The 15804-nt window shown below is 40.1% G+C and overlaps 1 protein-coding gene across 3 annotated transcripts in view; it reads right to left on the bottom strand.

Annotated features, from left to right (window-relative positions):
- The window catches only part of ttll12 (tubulin tyrosine ligase-like family, member 12), a 28836-nt gene extending 17996 nt beyond the window's left edge, over positions 1–10840 (bottom strand). Inside the window, exons 1-6 of one of the 3 annotated variants that reach the window (XM_023418750.2) lie at positions 10670–10840; positions 9923–10101; positions 8782–8980; positions 5654–5813; positions 5140–5273; positions 2711–2787 (exon numbers count right to left, since the gene is read on the bottom strand). In XM_023418750.2, the coding sequence (XP_023274518.1) occupies positions 2711–2787; positions 5140–5273; positions 5654–5813; positions 8782–8980; positions 9923–10101; positions 10670–10807 (887 nt within the window). In that variant the 5' untranslated portion in view covers positions 10808–10840. The remainder of the gene's footprint in view (positions 1–2710; positions 2788–5139; positions 5274–5653; positions 5814–8781; positions 8981–9922; positions 10102–10669) is intronic. The other 2 variants (XM_087177227.1, XM_023418751.2) reach the window with 2 other exon arrangements.
- Between the last annotated feature and the right edge of the window lie 4964 nt (positions 10841–15804).

The following is a 15804-nucleotide window of genomic DNA, read 5'->3' as shown; positions in this document are numbered from 1 at the left end:
CACTCAAGCTTCCTAAGAGCACAGTGGCCTCCATAATCCTTAAATGGAAGAAGTTTGGGACGACCAGAACTCTTCCTAGACCTGGCCGTCCAGCCAAACTGAGAAATCGTGGGAGAAGAGCCTTGGTGAGAGAGGTAAAGAAGAACCCAAAGATCACTGTGGCTGAGCTCCAGAGGTGCAGTAGGGAGATGGGAGAAAGTTCCACAAAGTCAACTATCACTGCAGCCCTCCACCAGTCGGGGCTTTATGGCAGAGTGGCCTGAAGGAAGCCTCTCCTCATTGCAAGACATATGAAAGCCTGCATAGAGTTTGCCAAAAAACACATGAAGGACTCCCAGACTATGAGAAATAAGATTCTCTGGTCTGATGAGACCAAGATTGAACTTTTTGGCGTTAATTCTAAGCAGTATGTGTGGAGAAAACAAGGCACTGCTCCTCACCTGCCCAATACAATCCCAATAGTGAAACATGGTGGTTGCAGCATCATGCTATGGGGGTGTTTTTCAGCTGCAGGGACGGACGACTGGTTGCAATTGAAGGAAAGATGAATGCGGCCAAGTACAGAGATATCCTGGAAGTAAACCTCTTCCAGAGTGCTCAGGACCTCAGACTGGGCCGAAGGTTCACCTCCAACAAGACAATGACCCTAAGCACACAGCCAAAATAACAAAGGAGTGGCTTCGGAACAATTCTGTGACCATTCTTGACTGGCCCAGCCAGAGCCCTGACCTAAACCCAATTGAGCATCTCTGGAGAGACCTGAAAATGGCTGTCCACCAACGTTCACCATCCAACCTGACATCTGCAAGGAAGAATGGCAGAGGATCCCCAAATCCAGGTGTGAAAAACTTGTTGCATCATTCCCAAGAAGACTCATGGCTGTACTAGCTCAAAAGGGTGCTTCTACTCAATACTGAGCAAAGGGTCTGAATACTTATGACCATGTGATATTTCAGTTTTTCTTTTTTAATAAATTTGCAAAGATTCCTACATTTCTGTTTTTTTTCTCTCAAGATGGGTTGCTGAGTGCACATTAATAAGAAATAAAATGAACTTTTTTGATTTTAGCAAATGGCTGCAATGAAACAAAGACTGAAAAATTTAAAGGGGTCTGAATACTTTCCGTACCCACTGTATATGCTTATGTTTGAACCTATCATTATGTATGGACCATTGTCTTGATTACTGCTATTTGTTGTACCCTTGCAATGGCTTCACTGGATAATGTGTGAATATGTGACTAGTTGGTCCCAAAGGGGGGAAATGTTCACTAAAATATACTATACATTATAAATATGCTGAATGTAAAACCTTTTATATCTAATGTAACAGCTATATTCACAACTGAGGTTAGATTTGTATGTGAACCAGCCTTTGCTGAAGTAGGATTGTTATAGAATGGAACCTGGAGGGAATAAAGTTTTTTTTTTTTTTTTTTAAATGGTCTGAAGGGCCCTAAAAACAATGGTGTTTGAGTAGCAGCTGTAGTGGGTCTCAGGTTGAGGATGGATAGGGGACACGTGGCACCACTACTGTACCCTGGCATGCCTGGTTTGGGGAAATTCCATGCGGGGCTGACACCCATGGCGTTGATAGGTTCGCTTAAGAAAATAGGTGGAGAGCAAATACTAAACAGGTTAGCTACTTTATGTGAGCGTTGTCCCCTTATTGATCAATAATAATCGCAAGTTACTTTGAGACAGGCATCAGGTATGTGGCCAAACACATTATAAATATACTTTCCATTTTCCTTTTAGATTGATATTGATGTGCTTTAGGAATTTAACAATATTTGGCAGGTAGATCTGGTCTGTCTATGCTTCAACTATTTAGCAGCAGCAATGTGCTATTTAGCTAATGTTAGCAGTTTATTTTTTGCTAGTAATTTGGGAATCAGTGGAACATGGTCGAGTCGTTGTGTCCCATCCAATGAACTTGAACAGTCCCATAGCACCACCGCAGTTCTAATGTTGTCTTAGAAGTAGTTTGGTATATGAACTGCATTCAGGTGGTGAACGACAACAGTAGGCTAATAAAAAAAAAGAATTAAAATAATAAATGCTATTATCATTATAACACATTATACAATAAGTAAATTCAGCATTCTGATGCATGGGGATAGAAGCTGAAAAACTCTCTGCACATTCCTTTGCAAGGATGCCATTGAATGAGAAGTGGACAGCATGTGATGAAACACAGATCTCTCTTTGGATGATCCCTTTTCCATTAGGAGTCTGTTTTCAAAGTATTCCTTATTTCCAGGCCCCTGCTATGAAAAAGACATGTAACAGAAACTGACTATTTCCCCCCAAAATTGAATTGAATATACTATATATACTTTGTGCATGTTCATATTACCATGTTCTGGTATTTGAATAAAATTTCAGCAGTTCCACCATGCAAAACCTGCCATGTTTTTAGAGAGAATAAATGTGTAAATAAATAAATTAGTTTTTGGAAAATTACTCGAATTGAAAAAAAAAAAAAATCTGGTTACAAGCAATTCATGTGTAAATTTGAGTATAGAACATCTATAAACAGCAGTGTAACTTTGTGGTTCCCACCAGAACAAGGGTCAACTTCTCTGATCACTAGCCTAGAACTACACACACACACACACACACACAAACACACACAAACACACACAAACACAAACACAAACACACACACACACACACAGTATTTTACACAGCAGCTGTGAGAGTCTTACTTAAGGATTTTGTCCTGGGGCACAGTGAAGGGTTGGATCTCCACAGGAAGCTGCTCCTTGTTCTCCTGTGCAATGGTCTGGGGAAACACAATTAGGTTTCATTCACTGATTCAGATACTTCAGCAATTAAGATTAACCTTAAACACACACACACATGACTTCCTACAGAAATCATTTATATACTGTACACAAGGTTGAATAACAGGAATCTTAATAAGTTTTAAGAAATGTTCCCTTTGTTTCAGGTGATGCTGATACCCTGTGTGCAGGAGCATGGGGCTCATGTCTTCATAGGCTTGCCCCTGTCGACCATTCACCTCTGTTTTTTTTTGGATGTTGGAACAGAATCATTTATACAAGTAACTGGATGGATGGTTCATTTGTACTTTTTTATATTTCTTGGCAGACTGCATATTATCAGATTACAGTTGACATTTTAAAATACAGCTACCTAGTCTTGAACTGAGTTTTCCTGCCTGAACACAGAAGTTTGAACCTCAAGAAAGAGAAAGAGGAACTAAGTGGAGCTGCGTCTTTAGAGGGCATAAGGTCAAAGTAACACAGACACACAAGGTGATGTTTTCATCTGATAATGAAATTAATGGCCTTTTTAACAATCTTTCGCCAACATTGGTGTAAATTTCCCGAGAAGGAAAGCACAAGATGAAGATGCTCATGGAACCAAATTAACCAGATAGTGAATTGTCAGAATGAAGAACTTCACACTGACACACACTCCTCCCTCTCAGTCTCCCTTGGTGGGCCTCTGCTAGTTTGAACAGACTGCTCATAAATTGGCTCAGGAATGCCAAAGTGACTGAGTTACTCTGTTTAAAGTGTACTGCCCTCCCTACTTAGAGTTCTGTTGGAGGTTTCTTCCTGTTATGGGAGTTTTTCCTCTTCACTGTCACAAGCTGCTAACTGTTGGTTTCTCTCTATAATATTGTGAGGTGTTGACCTGACTCTGAAGTGCCTTTAGATAATGTTTGTTATGATCAGGTGCTATAAAAGAAAAAAGCAAAGAAAAAAAATTGGAATATATAGTGATGTGATTCAAGGCAGTTATTGTTAACATTAGACATTATTTTATATATAAATAGTCTTGTTCCACTCAGCATGCTTCCTTAATCTATTACACTAGGCTTATTGCCACTATGCCCTTTACATGTCCCATGTAATGATCCTCTTCAGAGTAGAGGGAGTTCAGATAAATCCTTCCCCCGGCCCTCAAAGAAAGTACAAATTGGCCCTAAATACGATTTCCTCCTCCTATGATCCACACATAGACCTGGTCAGTCATAAAAAGCCGGACTAGCGTTGTTCTCTGCTTTTTGCTCTTTTCTCTCTGTTTTTGAGTTCTCCTGTACTCATCTTTCATTCTCTGCATAAAGTTGCGTGTCTTTCTATCTTTAGTTTCTAGTAAAAGCTCAAACTCAAGTTGAATGAGCTCAAGTTATTATACTGGTACTTTAGTGTTTCTTGTTTTATAGTATTTTTGTTGAGAGGCCAGCTGCTGGTGTGGTCAAGGCTCACCCCTTCTCAAATCCTCAGGCCCTCTTGCCTGAGACACTGCTCTGACAGATGCACCTTCCACCTGGTGCAGGCTGCAGCAGTAGCAGACTCTTGACCACCACGTCCGGGGGAACTTACACCTGGGTTTGTAGTTGACAGTTTAATACCCTTTTGACCTTTGCACATTATGACAATTTTGAAAATAGTATGTAAACACTGTGAGGGAAAAAACTCTTCACTTATCTAACTCATTGTATTCTGACTAGCACAGACAGAATTCAGTCCCTGGCAAAGATACAAAACACCAAAACAGACAGCTACCCAACAAGCCAAGCTGGAGCCTTTCAATGGAGCTCTCTTATTCAAACATTTGACATTTTTTCCCCTTTTCTCCTTTATAATCATGTATATTTTTGCCAAAATTGCATAAAGATACTTATTTGCTGCTAAGGCCATGTAACATAATTTTGCTTAGAGCACGAACTTTGAGCTGAGGTTAAAATGCATGTGCAGCATAATAGATGAAAGATTGTTTTTTGCTTTGGTGTTGATGACTATGAGTTACAAGTGCTGAGTAATTTCTTGATGTGCATTAATTGGCCTGTTTGACAAAATCTAATTTTACAATTTTGAGACACCCTGATAGATTAAGAGGCGGGAGTGCAGTGGTTAGCACCTCACAGCCAGAAGGTTCTGGGTTTGAACCTGTGCAAATCCATGCATTAGGAAATGGGGCCTTTCTGTGTAGAGTTCTCCTCTATCATGGCTTTTACAAGCATAGGGTCTTGCTACAACCTTGGTTTCTATGGCAACTATCATGGGGGACTGGGCCAGCTTGGCTCTATCAGTGTAATATATATAAGTGACCAGTGACCTGATTCCTTCACACAGGTGATGTGCTGTATGTATGTCCTCACCTCATAGTATGAGTCTGGGGGTTCACTGGTGGCACTGCTGACCCCTTCTAGATCAGCAGGTATCCACGGTAAAAGGCGGCATCTCCTCACCAGGGGGTTTGTCTCTCCATACGTATAATCACGGGTTACTTCATCTGTGGACATAATAATGAGTTGTCCAATTCTGCTGTGTGGCAATGTTGTCTCATTACCTCCTGAGCCGCTCAGCTCTGAGCCCACTGGTTCCTACTGAGGCATGAATATTTAAGAACACCTCACACATACTGTATGTAGTATTTTTAACAAGACTCAGTAATTTCCTAAAACAGGAGGAAATGGTGCTTTTGTTGGGGACTATTAAAGTAGCAGGTTAATTACTCTAGTGACTATTTGTCCCACACACACAGGACAGTGTGTGTCGGACAAACTAAACTACACTGTGTGCGTTCATGGTGATTAAAGAACATGCCTCCCAGTGTAATGGAGGAATTGAATGTGCTATGAGGCTGTGTTAATCTTGTGTGTATGGATGTACCTCCTTCCTGCAGGTCCTGCAGGGGCCAGAGTACAGTGTAGGCCATTTGGCCATGTAGGTAGAAAAAGGGAGCCATGCCACAGCTCGGCTGGTCAGAGTGCTCCACCTGGGAGCCAAACTCATCCATGATGTACCAAACAGGAACCTTCTCGTCCGCTGACTGAAAACACATCAGGAGCAGGACAGAGTTTAAATCTGCAACAGGTTACTTCTCTGAAGCCCTCACTCCCCCTCCAGACCCCTCACATCTCCTGACCAATCACTGCATTATATCAATTTTCTCAGAGAAGAGGATGAGCGCTCAAGAGGCAGGGAACACACAGATACAAAGCAGAGTCGAGTCTAAATACAAGACTTACTGTACTTCAGTCAAAATAAAGATTTATGTGCACTATGAAATAACCTAAATGAGGAACTGGTTAAGGTGGATATGTAGTTTAAGTGCAATAAGCTACCATTAAATATAAGCAATACAAACTGTTTTGTACTGTTTTTTGTTCCAGTAGAAATCAAAATAATGTTGAACATCATCGTATTAAAATAAATGGTCAGGAAATTGAGAATGAAGTCCACCAAATTCCTGGGGGTTCACATTGACGAGTTGATGAAAAAAATGTCCAGATATGTTGGTTTATTTTCTAAGTTGAGGCATTTTCTGCCACTTGGAGCACTTAAACTAAATGACAGACTCTGTGACCTCCAATTTACCTTCCCTCGCATACATTCAAGACCAGAAAAAAGCATCTTATACAGGAAAACTAAGTTTTAGTGTGGTCTGCACAGGTCCACAGGTGTGAATGAGCCTGATAACACTGTAAAAATGTTACTATCGCTATCTGCTTTTAAAAAGAACTTGAAGCAGCAGTTGCCCCTACAATATGTTTAAACTTGTATAAACTGAAAGGCTGGCCTCTTGTTGTGTATTTTGTTCCATGTAGTGTATTCTGCTCCATGAACTACATAAGAAACCTAGACAAGAGCTGTGACCTATACGTGGACTCTGGATAGGAGCCACAGTCATGTTTCCCTGAAAAAGTGCAGCATAGACTTGGAAAAGGCTGTGTAGACTTAGTCAGCACATTTGTGGCACAATTAGCAATGTTGCTGTGTTTAATTCAAGATGTATACAAATACATGTGTCACTCTTGACATAATTTGGTTAAGTAAAAGAATAGACATGGTTTTATTTTTTGGGAGTTTTATAAAACCAATACACCATTAATGAACAAAATATGAACATCAAAGGCTCCCTTGACGCCTCAGGCAATGGCTGCGAGAAATCCCCACTGTGAATAGCTTTTGGATATGGACAGTGATTAATGACATCTAAGTTCATACAACGCCAGGATATACAGTATTGGGAGAGTTTCACCTTTGGCCAGTGTCTGTGTTCATGAACCCAGCCTCATTTTTAACTTATTTGCTTGCATATTACAGTAAAATCTCAATGATTGCTCTCGACTCTGTCTGCTGTTGTCTTTTTCTTCAGTTGTTGAGTATTTGCTTAAGTGTTAGATATTTTTCTTGAAAGAAGTTAAAAGTTAAAGTGTTGAGGTGACTCAGAAGATCCACTGGCCAGGTCTTCACAACTTGTTACTTTACTGAGCTATTATTTTTATTATATTATTATTCCATTTATCTCTGTATTTATTTAATTATTGTTTGTGCTGATGGGATCGATGTTTTGGACCTTTCAGTTTTTTCCTTTTAGGATTTTAGGATTTAGGTATCTTGTGGCTGAAATTATATTTTGTACATGCAGTGACTGGGCGACTACTCACAAGCTTCTGAGGCTTATTGCGGTGCCCCATTTTCACCCATTGCTATCATCATGTTTGTATACTTTACATGAATTTTATTTCTGATTTGTGCAAATTAAATGAATGAAACTGAAGCTGGTTCATTAACACACACACCTATGTCCAACAAGTATCTCTATATACTGAAGAATCTCCACCTACTGTGGATTAACATGTTCCACCATTTTTTCCACGTTCTTCCTTTTGAATTGATCATTTCTTCCAACTAACCTATTTTGGCGTGAATCCAGTCACATTATTTTTACACATGATGATTTCAGTCCACTGTCCCTATGTATAATTCAAGTCACCTGTTTCACTATCTAATTTGCCAATTTGCCAATATGGTTAATGAAATAATTAACTTATGTCCCTACATCCACATATCATGATCTTGGTAACTACATCCTCTTATTTGCTACACACACTAGCTACTACATACATCTTAGATACTAGTCACATGATCACATTCTGGTTTTTACTTGTTTTTATTTATTCTCTGTCAGACAGTGCTGTGGCTGGATTATGAATGTATGTTTTCTTTTTATTTGATCATTGTGTGTTTTTTGTTTTCACTGCAGTGAAACAATCTCATCATTTCATCACTTTGCAAAACACAGAGGTCAACATATGTCATCTGTAAACATGCTCCGTTACAGATGTGTAATGCATTCGCTTAAGAACAAGATCATTATAGATAATAATCTGAACAATTAAATTCAGAACAAAGGGATCATTATGTCCGAATTCTGAGACATTACGCTTCCATACTCCATAAATAAATTGACTTCACTCATTTATTTTAAAACTAAACAACACACACACGCACTTACGCACACACGCACACCACTGCCAGAGCGAGAGTTAGCATAAGCACAACCACTAACTCTGTTTCAGTTAATGCCAGTTACAAGCTAACAAACATTATCAACAAATAAAAGATGCTAACTATGCTAACCGTTCTGATACATCTGCTAGTCTCTGATTCTGGTCTCAACAGACTCCTCATCTGAGTCTGACTGAGGCTCAAACATGTGGCTGAGTCTCTGTGATGTTTTCTCCTCTAACCATCTTGATACTCTCTGCTCTTTCACCTATCAACCTGGAGAAAGCAGTTGGTGGGTGGTCCATAAGACGTTCACCAGATTTATCAATCAGGAAGTAAGAGTAGATGAGCTTCAGAACCAGTTTTTATGTGTTAAAACATGTTAAACAAAATAATAATCATACCAGAGGATTGTTACAGTTTAAAACATGTGTGGAGAGGAACTTTTAATGAAACTGCATACTTCTAGCATTAGTGAAAGTGGACTGTGTTTCCTAACTTACCCCGTGAGAGAGGTGATAAGTCTGGTTATATTTCCACATGTGCTCCATCACCAGCTCCACCGTGTCGGGGTCGGGGGCCTCGCCATGGTAGTCCACACCCATGAGGGCAGCCATTCTGGGCAGCAGGCCTGGGATCTGCTCCAGCTGCTGACGGGCGTGATCCACACGGTAGGTCCAGGCATGATCCACCAGGAAAACACTGCAGGAAGACAGAAGAGATGATACCACCCTCACTGACTTTCTAACATTACACATGTCCATGAGGATTAAACAGTCGAACCTTCTCCCACATATTCTCTGCTCTCGTCTCACTTTGTGGTTAACCTTTTAATGGTTGTTTCTCAACCACACCACAGTAAAGCACATCATGTCACATCCTGTTAGAGGGCTGGAGATGCTTCGTCAGGTGGAGTTAAGTACAACACAACACATTTTAGCCCGACTCAAAATTTCATTGTCATTTTCAGATTCAGTCTGTTTTCAAAAGTTATTTTCCATTATTAGGGTCCTAACCCCGACGGGGTCATATCCTTCTGTGTTCATCTTCATCACCATTATTATTATTATTATTATTATTATTATTATTAGTTTCTGTGGTGGCTCAAATTCTTGTAAACTGGAATGAAACTTGGATAACTGGAGATGATGTGTATGTGGATAGAAACATGAGCACAACTGGCCAGATGGGGGCACTGTAATTAATGCCCCAAAATACAGTTTTGTAAGTCTGACTGACTAAAAATATGACACAGAGGTCCAGCTCATTGCACTTTACATAAAAGCACACACACATTTGCATAATCCGAAAAACAGTAAAATGAATAGAACTTTTGGGATTTTTACTTTACACCAAATTTTGTACACAGTCTGGAGGGACTGAGATGCACATTTCTGTGAGCATAAATGATAAAGATCGATTGAAAAACATGGCCGACCTAAACAAAAATATCTTTGCAAAGGGCGGTGCTTAGAGAATATTGGCTATAACTCATGACGCATATGTACACCATTTATAAACTTTATATGATTATTATTTTTTTCTTTTTTTTCTTTTCTTTCTTCCCTTTTTATTATTAAATTCTGAACACTTGATGCTAAAACCGTAAGTCCAGAGGGACGTCTAGGCTTGTGGCGCCCTCACCTGGTCGGCTCCGTGGCTTGGAGCCCACTGTCGCGGGTCACCACCACTTTACAGCGGATCACCGCTCCAGGATTGTCCTTCTTCTTCTTCCCCTCATTCTCACAGTTTGCCTCCTCTTCGTCCTCGTCGTCTTCTTCTTGGAACTGCATGATTCCGAAAACCTCCCCAGCATCGTAAATCTATCACATATGAAAACAATGAGCCTACTCTCTTCCGACATCCCCAGACTCCATTGAAGAAATGGTCAACTGAAAGTTTGCTTGCCTGTTATCTTCAGCACAGGCAACTAATGAAGCTGCTTCAACACGTTGAGTATGTGGTTAGTTCCACTCTTTAACTCAGAATACAGTAAATAGCACAAAGAAGCAGCTATGTTAATAATATGTAAACCTCAAGGTGACTCTCACAGTTTACCTACAAGAAATGACAACACGCAAACGGCATGTGAACCGACTATAGAGGCCGAGAAGCATTTAAACAACATGCTGGTATGAGCTGTAATTGTAAGTCGAATCAACGAGAGGAACATTCATACTCAGTTTCCGGTCTGAGTGATGCTCTAACTGTGTGTACACCTGTAAACACAGAGAGGATAATTTATTCCTTATATTTACCGCGCAAGTTTTGAATGGGGAAGATGTCTGATGTAGTGGACATGACTTTGGTTATGATAACTTAAAACTTAATATACACGTAAGGCGTGTGATACAGCGTAAAAAAACGCTGGGTGTCGGGCCGGACACAGACCTCGCTGGTGATCTTGTGGTGTAGACTCCTCCAGTAGATCTGGGGTATTCCTGAGGACCGCAGGGCCCCGGCATGAAGAGCCACGAAGGCACTAAACTCCTCATCCTCGTCTCCGTTCACTATGATCTGCTCTGACATTATTCACGTGGAGGCGGACTGGATAAACCCGGAAGAAGGGGTGTAACATTTGAGCTAGCAGTGCATTGTGGGTGATTTGTAAAGGACTGCCTCCATTCTAAATCAATCGTTCTGTCCGAAATCACTCACTACTCACTCCCTAGTCCACTACATACTTTGTTGTGCTGTCCAAATGGATAGTGTAAATTATTATACCCTATATAATGGACCCAGAATGCATCGTGAAAAGTAGTGTACAACCGATGGTCAGTACTAACCTTTTTATACAGTCTATGACACTAACCAAGCAATTTATACCGTCATGCATTGCGCTCGCGCTGAAAGACAGAAAACGGTGTGGAGAAAATGACCAGAGCAGTATCCGAAAGTGTTCTTTTAATTTTACTGATGAGCTCACTATATAGTCCTCCACATTGAACTCCCTGGGTAGTGAGTAGGGAGGAATGAATGAGTGATGAATTAAGGCAAAACCACTGTAATTGTACCTGCACCTGTGGTCAGGAGGTGCAAACAGGTCATCTACATTTCATTTACATTTCTTCAAAAAGTTAATTGACATTTCAATACTTCATCCAAGTGTAAGATTTAGAAGTTCAAGTTAATTCATATATTGCAGTTAATTCACTAAAGATGTGTTTAAAATGTTTACACAATTATTTACATATCTATGTTTGCACATTTAAATCATAATATTACATCTGGTGAACAGTAATGATAAATTGTTGAATCTGCTTATGTGATTCTTTAACAGTTACCTCAGTCTAAGTCGCTGTAGCTTCTGATTGGTTAGTTAAGTCACATGACTGTTTTGTGCGTTGTGGTGACGAGTCAGAGGTGTGATCAGTAAAGTACTGCTTGAGAAAGTTATCCGTCTCCATTCTGCTGTTTCTTTATATAAAGAGTGATTCTAACCACCATTCCTCGAACCCTCACGTTACACAAGTATTTGTCCACATTATTAAATTATTATTGCAACATATTAAAAATACATTAGAGTCCACTAATCAACTTTTGGTCTCATTAAGCATAGTATTCTGAAAATATACTTTTTTTTTTACAATAATAATAAAGTATTATTTATTTATGTAATAATATCAAAGAACATTTATTGAGTTTTATTTTGTGTGGAACATAGAACCTGAATTTGAGTGCTTTGCTATTGCTAATGATAAACAGAACAGGAAAATATAAGACCATGAGAGACTAACAAAATAATTCCCAAAGTAACTTGTTTGTTTTCTAAAGTATAAAATGAATAGTCACTTAATAACCCAATATGAAAACACAAACACTGCTAATGGGGTTGTTTTCTATAACAAGTACTTTAACTTCTAATACTTTAATATTAATAATAACAATAATATTTGCTCATAATATCAATATTCTTAAATTCATATCAAACAGGACTCTTATTAGTAACCATGGTATTTAACTCTGGGAACTGAAAACTTCTTCCACATGATGACATCATACAACTGAAAGTACAGGATGTTGTGATGAGACTCGTGGAGAAAAATGCATTTGTTGTAGATATAAATAGCTTCTGCTAAGAAATTATTGGATGTTTATTGTACTCTGTATTGATTGTAACTGTATAACCTCATAGTCAGTGTTAGGGAAAATTCTTATCATCGGTGGTGAAGAAAGAGCGCTGGAGTCCAGGATGTCTTATGCTGAGGATGTTTACTGATGCTTGATCAAGGAAAAAGGAGGATTCATCAATACAGGCTTCTGCGCATGATGCCACCTAAATTCTGAAGCAGGAACCTCTGGGGATAGGTTTTATACATTTAGAAAGAATACTATAAAAAGCTTACACTCCATAATTGGTCAAATAACCCCATAAGATGGAGAAGGGGTTGGAGAGGGATGTGTTACTACACTATTGGCTCATTAACCATAAACAAGGAAATATGAATATATACGTACGAGTGCCGATTCTTAGTACACTCAGCCACTTGTTAATGCTCATCCAAGGTCTGTTGTTATCAGCCCTGGCACCAGCAGTATCAGCCGAACATAGGAACAAACACAGCTTTGTTTGGAGGAGCCGCCCCAGCGTCTCAAAGCTAGTAAGATTTATGGCAGTAGCTGGGGCACAGAGACCTAGGGCCTCACACTGACCTTTTACCTTGAGTCAGTCATTCATTAGGTGGACAAGAGAATATTCTCTCACAGTCAGACTGCCAGAGGGAGGAGAGGGTCTGTCAGTGTGGAAAAACAGGAAAAGCTTTGGAGAAACAGAAAACTAAGTAGGAACCCTACAATGCAGGAGGGGACAGTAAATCTGAGCTCTTAGATCATTGGCAGGCAGCGTGCATCTGGTCACACTCACACTCAGATATCCTTAGTCGGCAGGTGGGCGATAAGAATATGTTATCACCTATACTATACTCATAATACATGGTGTTTATAGGAAAGAAGAAAAATCACTTGTGCATATGTAAATTCGAAAATGACAACTATGTGACTGTTGGTGACTAAGTACAAGTAGAAGATGCAGCATGTGGGGGTTTCATCTTTGGCAACAGCTGATCTGTTGAGTGGAGGAATGGGGTGTTGGTATCAGCTGAAGTCTAACCCCAGACTCCAGAGAGCAGTGAAGATGCTTTTGCTGTTTAGAAAAAAAAAACTCTCACCCCCACAGGGTGAGTGCAGTGTTCAAAATACTCAAAAGACCAGTGAATGTCCACACCAAAGAATTTAGTTCAAATTGTTTAGTGAATCTTTTCAGCAAGCAATGAAAAATTACAGAATTCTGGATCAGATGTGCCTTTTCCTAACCAATAACAAGTGTTGGTCAGTCCATAGTCTGACAACCTAACTTTCCCTGATCCAGTGTATTTATACAAGTACAAACAAAGAAATGTGCACTGCCGAGTTTGTTCTGGCTGTCACTTTGAATGATCCTGTCCACCGTTGTTCACTCCACTTCCTCTTTATGAGCTTCAGATACAGGAACTCTGGAGGTCCTCCTGATCCTAGCTCTGGCTCCTGTTCCTGCGTGGAGAAGCTCTCTCCTGTTGGTGAATCTGTGGGGATGGAAAATTCTGACACCAGAGCGTTTATTTTCACATAATATGGTTTATATCCCACATTAGAAATCTCTTTCAGGGAGTGAGTTGGACCAGGTATTTCTCTGCCGTGATGTAACTCAAAAGGAGTCAAACTAGTCTCCCTGTTTACTGCAGATCTCACTCCCAAGAGGGCCAAAGTCAGAGCCTCTGGCCACTTTAGTTTGTATGACATTACAATTTTTAATAATTTGTTTTTTAATGTCTGATTCATGCTCTCCGCTTTGCCCTGAGACTGAGGATGGTATACAGTCCCATATCTATGTTTTAATTCTAAGGCGGTTTCAACTTTCTCCATGTCTTTATTTTTGAAGTGTGTTCCATTATCAGAGCGAATTAGTCTGGGAAAACCGTGAGTGGGAATGTAGTGGTTTATCAAACATTTTATCACTGATGTGGCGTCCTCCTTTGCGGTGGGATAGGCCTCAACCCACCGTGAGAAGGAGTCCACAATCACCAACAAATAACGTTTCCCACCTTCACGGCTTCACATGTCTGTGAAATCAATAGTGATTTCCTGACCTGGTGCAGCTGGTTCTGGATACTTGCCAGCCTCCACTCTAAGGGCTGGTCTTACGTTACATCTCTGACACACTGAGCAATCTTTAACAAAGTTTTTGATTACAGCATTCTTGCCGTCAATCCACCAGTGTCGTAAGTCATGTGTCATTTGTCCAGTGCTCCTGTGGTCAGGTCCATGAGTCTGTGTCAACATGCTGTGTAGCCACTGAGGGGGCATTATCACCTGACTATTTACATGCCATATTCCTTGGCTGTTTTGTTGTCCCCCTTTTGACTTCCACTGAGTTTTTGTCTCTTCTGATGCAGTTTCTTGTGCTGCTTTGACTGTTCTTAGTTCTGCTTTCTGCGCTGACACGCATCCTCTTTGAGTATTCTGGGGGTCCCATCTATCCCTAGTTCCACCACAGCGTATCCTGCCTGCAACCCACGGTCTGGATGTCTGAAACAACAGCCATCTGTGTATATTTCCACTTCAGGATTTACCAAAGGTGTTTCACTCAAATCAGTCCTCACCTCGGTCCTGTCCCGTGTAACTGTTATACAACAATGTGGTGTCCCTTCCAATATTTGTTCTGCCATGTTGATTCCTTGATGTACAAATGTTATGTGTGGTTGTGTTAGCACTTTAAGAATCCTGCTCTGTCTTAGTGGTGTCAGTGTGAATGCAGAGGATGTCACAAATGCAACTGTAGCGTGAGAGGTTAAGATTATCAGTGGGTGGTGCATGACTACATGTGTGATTTTTTTCTGTCAATTTAGCAACTGCTGCTGCATATCTGACACATGGAGTGGCTCTTTTTTCCTGTACATCAAACAGTACACTGCAGTATATTAACACTCTCCTAATCCCCCTTTGTTTCTGATAGAAAACACCATATGCAGACGCTTGTCTTTCAGAAACATCAAGAAAAAACGGTTGAGTGTAATCAGGGGGCGCCAAAGATGTGGCCTGTGACAGATCCTGTTTGAGACAAATAAAATCTGAATCAGCCTTAACCGTCCAGTCCAACTTGGCACTGAGATTGCGGCACCCCTGAGCTTTAACCAGTGCATGCAGAGACTCAGTCCTACCGGCATAATCAGGCACAAAATGTCTGGAGTAACCTGTAAGACCCAACTCTTTAGCCTGATGTCCTGCATGTGTAACAGACAAGGAAAGAGTTTTGTATAATTTTTTGTTTTATTTTATTAATTTCACCAAAATCCTTTCTATTATGTGTTTTGACTTATTTTTATGATTATTTTTATGTTATCTCAACATTATTTAACATTGTTTTCAGAATGAGGTAACCTTATTTATTAATTTTGGCTTCACATTTTATGGTTATTTTATTCTCATAGTCAGCACTTTTATTTTGAAGTTCCATGATGTCGGTTGTGATGTCAGATCCGCCTCTCCTC

Source organism: Seriola lalandi, unplaced genomic scaffold, assembly GCF_002814215.2.
Source record: "Seriola lalandi dorsalis isolate HSWRI2012SDOR001 ecotype SW California unplaced genomic scaffold, Sedor1 jcf7180002054584, whole genome shotgun sequence".
NCBI lineage: Eukaryota > Metazoa > Chordata > Actinopteri > Carangiformes > Carangidae > Seriola > Seriola lalandi.
The sequence above is the reverse complement of the archived record's forward strand: the minus strand, read 5'-3'. Positions and strand labels throughout refer to the sequence as shown.